The sequence below is a fragment of the Agelaius tricolor genome, unplaced genomic scaffold (assembly GCF_023055355.1).
Source record: "Agelaius tricolor isolate 1412-34295 unplaced genomic scaffold, bAgeTri1.0.p SCAF_1, whole genome shotgun sequence".
NCBI classification, from domain to species: Eukaryota; Metazoa; Chordata; class Aves; order Passeriformes; family Icteridae; genus Agelaius; species Agelaius tricolor.
Genome location: NW_027269261.1, coordinates 2,373,027 through 2,380,986, shown reverse-complemented (window position 1 = coordinate 2,380,986; position 7,960 = coordinate 2,373,027). Strand labels below are relative to the sequence as shown.

General features: G+C 45.5%; 1 protein-coding gene across 1 annotated transcript; it reads left to right on the top strand.

Moving 5' to 3' along the window:
* The first annotated feature begins 65 nt into the window (after positions 1–65).
* PEX13 (peroxisomal biogenesis factor 13) lies at positions 66–5,928 on the top strand. The gene is made up of 4 exons (XM_071444181.1): positions 66–222; positions 2,552–3,252; positions 3,710–3,835; positions 4,075–5,928. Exons 1-4 carry the CDS (start codon positions 155–157, stop codon positions 4,380–4,382), a joined length of 1,203 nt encoding a protein of 400 aa, XP_071300282.1. The 5' UTR covers positions 66–154; the 3' UTR covers positions 4,383–5,928.
* Positions 5,929–7,960: the final 2,032 nt, after the last annotated feature.

Genomic DNA, 7,960 nt, shown 5'->3' with positions numbered 1-7,960 from the left:
CGCCGCGCCCGTAGGGTGGCTGGTGGAATAGCTCGGCGCTCTCGCGTGGCGCCTGTCGGCGGGCGGGGCCGAGCGGGGCCGAGTGGGGCCGAGCCCGAACCGAGCGGGGCCGAGCTTGAGCCGAGTGAGGCCGAAGCGGGGCCGAGCGGGCGCGATGGCGGCGACGCCGCCGCCCAAGCCCTGGGAGTCGCGGCGGCTGCCGGGCACCGCGACCGCCTTCCAGTGAGTGCGGGCATCCCTCCCCGGATGTTCCCGCCGCGGGGGCCATGGGGGTTCGCCCCCTCGGGCCGGCCGGGCCCGCTCCCCTGGGGCGGGCTCAAAGGTCGGGCCCGGCCGGGGCTGCCCCGCGCCGTGAGGGGCTTGTGCCGGGCGAGAGGGGCGGGCTCGGCGTGTGGGGCTGCGGGCTTAAACCCCGCTGGTGGCAGAGGGAAGCTGCGTGTGCGGTGTGGGGAGGGAAAGCCGTGTTGTCACCGGGGGGTAGAGTGAGTTCACAGTCCGTTCCTGGGAGGATTAAAAGTCCATTCCTGGGGGCATTCCCAGTCCTTTCCTGGGGGCATTCCCAGTCCTTTCCTGGCGGCATTCCCAGCCCTTTCCTGGGGCTGTGCAGCTCTGTGAGCCCCCGAGCCTCTGCAGGACAGGGGGAACTGCGTGTCAGCCCCAGGATTTGGAAGAGATCCCTGTGTGTTGTCAGTGTCGTGTGAGTGTTCCCATCTTCTGGGAGCTCTCCCGGAAAACCCAGCCTGCTCGTGGAGAAGGATGCACAGAAAGGGCTTATGAACTATTCCTTTTTTATGGGAAGCCAAGGAAGGCCCGCTGGGTGGCTGAATACTCGTCTTGTTTTTCTCTTGGTGCTGGTGATTGCAGTTGGAGGGAGCTGAAACTGGGCTAAAGGTTGGCCCAGCACTAAACATTGAGCAGAAACTTCTCTGCGTTCTCTGCAGAGTGCTGAGCCAGCAGTTTGGTGGTGTTGGTTTTTCATTCTGGGTTTATTTACCCCATTTTAAACAGCTTCAAGCAGCTTTGAAGCGGGGTGTCCCAAGTTGTCTAAAGGACAGAAGACTGTAATGTGACTTACTGAGTTACAGTAGCTCTGTTTGCTGGGGTAATAACTTATATTTCCTCCTGTTTTCAACTGCTGAGAGAGTTACAGTCTGTGACGGAAAAAGCAGCAGTGTAAAGATACAAATATTATTCTTTGCTGTGGAAACCTGTAAGTTTTGCTGAGAGGAAGCTGTTCCCTACCTTGTATGGAAATAGTACAGCAAGCAGCAGCTGCTCCTTAGCAATTCCAGCTTGACTTCCTTCTTCTTTTCTGGACTGCAGAAATGGGAAATTGTGAGTCGAGGCAGTAAGCATGGGAAATAGAATGTTTGACTTTTAGGGTGATAAGGTGTGAATGAAACACATATATTTTTATTGAACTGGCTGAAGCTGCTTGACAGAATTCAAATGCCAGTCAAGTACTTCCAGAGTTTTATTACGAAGGGCATTGATAAAATGATTTAGACTTATGGGCATGCAAAGGAAAAGAAAAATTACTAAATTAAGACCTCTCTCTGCCAACACTGCTCAGTAGTAGATTTAACCCCTTGCCAATCTGCACACAGGTGATCAAGTAGTCTGGGTAGAGAGGGAAGTTGGGGACCCCAAAGCCCTTGCACATATTGTTGCATAATTACTTGGATTCCCACTTAGGTCATGCCACCCTTTAAGAGTGGGTTCAGAGGAGCTCTCAAGCTTTCCTCCTGCTGTATCATTGGCTCATTGTGTAGAAGAGCTGGGAACAAGGGTTGGAAATAAAACTTTCAGATTGGAAAGTTCATAGAAGTTTGTGTTAGGGGCTTCCATGTGCAGAAGAATGACGTGGGTGTTAGAGCAGCAGGTTTGATGGCTCTGGGTTGTGTATTTCATGGGTTGATACATTAAATACACAATAAATAGGTAAAGGTTTTTTACATATTTACATTCCTGTTCCATGTTTGCACTGGATATCTGATTTTGAGGGTTTTATCCCCCTGAAGGATCTGTGTTTCCTGCCCAGATCTTTTACTTCCAGCAAACCCTAGAGCTGTTCAATGTACTGAGTGTTGGGCTCCCTGGTTCCCTGTCCCCATGTGTCACAGACATGTGTTCTGAAAAATCCTTTTTCTAGGATTTTTGAAGAATCAGCTTCTGAGAATCTGAGAGGCCTCAGGAACAAAATGTAACCAATGGTTATCTGCTGCTGTGGAATGCAACAGGTGCATCTGGGATTGGTCTTGTGTGGTTGTTTCTAATTAATGGCCAATCACAGCCCAGCTGGCTCAGACAGAGAGTCCAAGCCACAAGCCTTTGTTATTCATTCCTTCTTTTTCTATTCTTAGCCAGCCTTCTAATACATATCATAAAATAAGCTGAGGAGACGAGTCAGATCCTTGTCTCTTCCCTCATGCTTGAACCCTTGTGAACACTGTCACACCCATGCTGCTGAAACTCTCTGTGGTGTTTAGGAGTCAGTGGAAAGGAAAACCTAAACTCTGGGTGCTGATCTTGCCTATCTGACTTTGTTTAGGTCTGCTGACTTGGGTGACAACCTGCTGACCAGGCCCGGCCAGCCCACGGTGGTGGCACGAATCCCCCCGCCCATCTTGCCCAGGCCCTCCCAGCAGGCGGCGAGCAGCAGCCTGAGCGCTTTCAGGCCGGCCTACAGCAGCTCCTTCTCGCCGGGCTACGGCTCCTACGGCTCCTCTTTCTATGGAAGCTACAGTCCCTACAGCTATGGCTACGGGGGGCTGGGCTATAACCGCTTCTGCGCCGAGGCCGTTCCCCCCAGCAGGTTTGTGCAGCAGGCTGAGGAGAGCAGCAGGGGCGCCTTCCAGTCCATCGAGAGCATCGTGCACGCCTTCGCCTCTGTCAGCATGATGATGGATGCCACCTTCTCCGCCGTCTACAACAGCTTCAGGGCCGTGCTGGATGTGGCCAACCACTTCTCCCGCCTCAAAGTCCACTTCACCAAGGTGTTCTCAGCCTTTGCTCTCGTGAGAACTATCAGGTACCTCTACCAGCGCCTGCAGCGCCTGCTGGGTCTGCGGCAGAGCTGCGACAACGAGGATTTGTGGGCTGAGAGCGAGGGCAAAGTGGCTCGTGCTGGCCTCGAAGACAAGGTGGCTAACTCTGCGAAATCCTGGCCCATTTTCTTGTTCTTTGCTGTCATACTGGGAGGCCCCTACCTGATTTGGAAGCTGCTTTCTACATACAGTGAGGAAGAAACAGGTAAAGATGACCTGCAGCACCAGAGAAGTGCAGTGTGTATTGTTCCTTTTTTTGTTACCTGTATAGTGATTAATCTCACACTACAGCAATAGTAATTAACAGATGCTGGGGCACATCTATTAGTATTGAATTTTAGGCATGTGATGCAAGTGACAGCCTGCTTAAGTAACCTGTTGTTAAGATGTGGTTTCCTGCTGAAGCTTTCTGTGATTCCAGAATCATGCTTCCTCTCAACTTCTGGTTCCTTCCTCTTAGATGTGGCAGTTTGGGTTGGGTGGGACAAGTGTTGGTTGGATTTGCTCCCCAAATCTTGCTTTTCATGTTACTTCTATCACTTCTCTATTGGAAAAGAGAGATTTAGCAAGGAAGGTGAAGTGTTTTCTTCATTTTCCTTTGAAAAACACGCCGAGCGTTGTAAGTCAAAGCAGATAAACTTGTGGTTTTTGTTTGCAAACAGTGTCTAGTAACTGGGCGAGTGGAGAAGATGACCATGTAGTTGGAAGAGCAGAATATGATTTCAATGCTCTCTCAGAAGAAGAAATTTCTTTCCGTGCTGGTGACATGCTAAGATTAGCACCCAAAGGTAAACTTTTGATTTTTCTGTTTGTTTTCTCATCACATGTGAAGTAAGTTACAGTACAAGAGTCTGAAAATTGAAATAGAAAAGCCCCCAAACCACCTTATTTGACCAAATTCCTCATGCACACTGATTTTTACTCCCCGTGAAGTGATTACTTGCATTCTAATAAAACTTAGAGAGTAGATTTGTTCAGTTCTGTTGAGTTGTCCTGTAACTTGATGCATTTGCATTCTCTTCTTCAGAGCAACAGCCCAAGATCCGTGGTTGGCTCCTGGCTAGTTACGACGGCCAAACAACAGGACTTGTGCCAGCTAATTACATCAAAATCCTGGGCAAAAGAAGAGGTAGGAGAACAGTGGACCTGGAGAGGATTGCAGAGCAGAGGCCAGCCTTTCCCAGCACAGCTGTCAGAGGAGCCCCTGCTGCTGCTGCTGCTGCTGTGACTTTGGAGGAGCAGGAGGCAGCTTTTGAAACTGTTTTTGCTGGAAGCAGCAAAGTTCCTGCGGCGTCGGACTCCGCTGTGGCTGGAGGAGAGAAGCAGGAGCTCTGATGCACTTTGATCAACAAAGCAACTGAACTGTGCTTTATTGATACCACTTAGGGCTTGTTGAAAATCTGGTTTGTAGTGGAGCACTGGTGGGGCTGTACCAGTTTTTGCTGCTACTGGCTGGTGAAGGGATGGAGAAATGATTGCTCAAATTTGTGGTATTTATTTTTGATTCACCTAAGGCTGTACGTCAGTGATTCTATCCACCCACCTGGCAGCCACTCTGAGATCTTGAGATAGGAGAAGTGAGGCATTCATAAAATAGAAAACAAAGGAAAAAAAAATAGGGAGTGCCATTCTTGCTTAGGAGACAAATTAACACCCATTCTTTGTAGGAGTCTGGAGGCTCTTCAACAGATGTGCAAAGGGAAGAGTGATTTCTGTAAGATGTCCTCCAAAACATCACCCTCAGAACCATAAAGGAGTACCAGCACATTGTCTCCCCCTGAAAGGAGGGAGAGCTGCAGGAGATGCACACAATGGAATAGTTAGAAGGTTTAAGTTGCCTTTCATAAGAAGTGGGGTTCTGTCATAAAGAACGTAGCTCTCAGGAAAAAAGGGACTTGGGAGGAGAAATAGACTTTACAAAGGGAGAGCAGTGGGGCATCACCAGTAGTTCCAAGCAGTTCTGGTTTGTTTGTTGAAAGGACATTGGAATTAAGGGTGTTCTGCAGTCAGGCACCCATTAGTTGTTACTCCCTTAACTAACTTTGCATCACTCTTAGCCATTTTGTGATGTAGCCTGCTAGCTGCCTATCTATCAGCTACCATCTGCATCTCAACTTATTTCTGTCCTTTATTGATTTTATATCAGTGTCAAATTATCTCTCCTGTGGTTTTGAGCAGTAGGAAAGCCTTGAGTTGAAGGAAGTTGATAGTAATTGGAGCATCAAAGAAAAAGTAACATTTCTTGCTTAATTGTGTCACTTAGAGAAGGTCTTGGAGTTAGACAAACTTTTCATGCTGCCTTTCAGGTGGTAAATTTTGCATCTGCCCATAAAATTTTAGGGCTCCAGTTTATCAAAAGCCATAAAAATATTAAGACTGTTCAAAGTATTTTCTTCATATGGATGTTTGAGAATTCTGTCTTGAAATACTGTTTTGGTTTTTTTGTTAAATGAAGCAAAGATAATTAAAACTTTTTTTTTCCTTGTAGTATGTATGTATAACGTGTTGAACTTCTGAAGGTTACATCAGTGGATTAAATAACTTAAGTTTGTCTTAATCATTAAAATAGCTGTTTTATTCTAAAGTTTCTTGGAAATACAAGTAGGCCACAGGCCTTTTCTTAATTGATTGAGTAGTTTCAGTTTGACCATTCCTACAGGGATCTTCAACACCCATTATGTGTTAACAAAGCTTTCAGTATTTATATTTTAATGGCATTTGCTGGCCTTGGGTTCTTAGAAGTCTCTTCAACACAACAAAGCTCTAAAAAAATGAGCACAATTTTATTGAGGTAGAGTGGCTGAAAAGACAAATGTTATGCTGGAACCTTGATTTGAAAGTAATCTCTGAATGCCTGTTAATAAATAGAACATGAATTTAAGTGGATTGGGAGATGGTGATTAAAATAATTTATAGTAAATTGTTAGATTTTCAAGTGCAGATGTAAAGGAAAAAGTAGTTAAAGGGCAGATGAAAACCTTGAGATTTAAAACTGAACATGCTCCTGAGACATTGCCCTGTGTACCAGAAAATTATCTGTATTTGAAAATTATATCTGTTGTTGAAATGAAAATAGCAAAAAAAATCTGAAATTTAAAATACAGAGAAGCAAAGGGAGGGAGTGGTGTATCATGTGTACAGTTCTGTGTGCAGAGTGTGTCCCTGGAGGGAATTCATTTACAGTTCTGAGATGTAAGTAATGGACTGTCAGCCTCTCCTGTTAGTGGAAGATTTCAACCAGAGGAAGGGTCTACAATGAATGAATAAATAAACCCCAACTTTTTTTAAGAGTATCCATTCAGGTAGATTTTTTGGCTTTCTGGCTGTTTTAGGTTTTTTTTTTTCCTTCCTGTTTTCTCTTCTGTTTTCTGGCTCAGAACAAGTTTAGAAGACAATGCCATGATGCTTGTTGGAATGGTTTAAGTCTTATTTTTAGAAAGATAAGTTTAATTTCACTTCCAGGTCATACTATTTTGACAACAATTCTTTTAGCAGAAAGATAGGTTATTCTCACCTGAGTTGTCTTTATATTTGTTTGACTCAGCCTACAAGTCACTGTCATCATTGTATCTCCTAAATCTCAGCAAGAATTTTGATCCTTTCAATCTTGCAATTACCTTAATTGGAAAAGAAGGCTCTGAGGGATTGAAGTCAGTTCTTTAACTCCCAATTAATTGTACTGATTGCAGAAGGGTATTAAAGTTCATTGAAGTAAAATATACACCACAATTTACTGTCTGTTTCTGTCCACGTGGCAGGCTACAGAAAAAAGACCTAAATGAGCACTGGGTGGAAAGGAGAGCTGGTGGACAGGCTGCTCCAGACTTGCAGAGCTTTAGGAAGGGGAGAAGAGCAAAAGGAGCAGGTGTGGCTGCAACAGGAGAGCCTAGAAGAGGAGATCAGCCAAGAGAGGTGCCTGAAATACTGCTTCACCTAAGCATTTAGGCAAGCAGCTCTTACTTTGACTTGTAAGTTACCTTTATTTACTTATAAGTTACCTTTCTGTTACTCTTCTGAATTATTTATATACCTGTAGCAGAGCTAGGAGTGTGTAACAGAGCTTTGACATCTGTTTCTATAAGATATTAGTTTATTCTTGGATCTTGCTGATACTGTTTAGTAGATCAACCATTTTCTGCTTGAATATGTGAGCTACTGACAAGTGCCACTGCTGAGTGGTTCTCAGGTGGAACATGAGCAGGCACAGGGTCAAAGCTTTGTTCAGCTTTCTGAAAAATCAATTTAAAATCTTCTGTTTGTCTAGTAGAAATAAATGGGCCACTTTGCACAGGTTGAAAACTCTTCCTTGTGTGGAATTAGGCTCCATCTGGGATATTAAGGTTTTTCTGACTTGGTGAAATTTGCTGCTGAGGTAGATACAAAGCAAATGCAGCTTCTTACAAATCTCCTCTGTTGGCAATGAAAACCTTCCAGAAGAGGTGCAAACTTGGAAACCAGCCCAGGGATTTCTTGCTAAACCGCTGTAGAAATGCTCTTGTGTGCAGTCATAGCAGAACTGTTCTTGTTTTACACAACATAACACAAGAAGTGATGTTCTTCTGTAACTCCTCCCAGATGTTTATCCATGCAGGTGTGGCCTGAGTGTTGAGATTGGTGAACATTTTTGGGCTGTAAAGGCAGGTGGCAATTGTGAGTGCCCACACATCCTTTCCTCTTCTCCTCACATCCTGGACTAGTTCCTTTGCAGGGCAGTTTAAAGCAGCTTTGGGCTGATAAATCTGTCCCCTGGCTTCTGTGGCCACTGGAGCTCAGCCTTTAACTGCTGGATAATCTCCCTGGAACAATTGCACTGGTCTAACTGGTTTGACTGGTAACAGGGCATGATGTCAGTGCAGGGCACCCCTGGCTCCTTCTTACCTGCTTTGAGCAATTCCCTGAATTTCACAACAGTC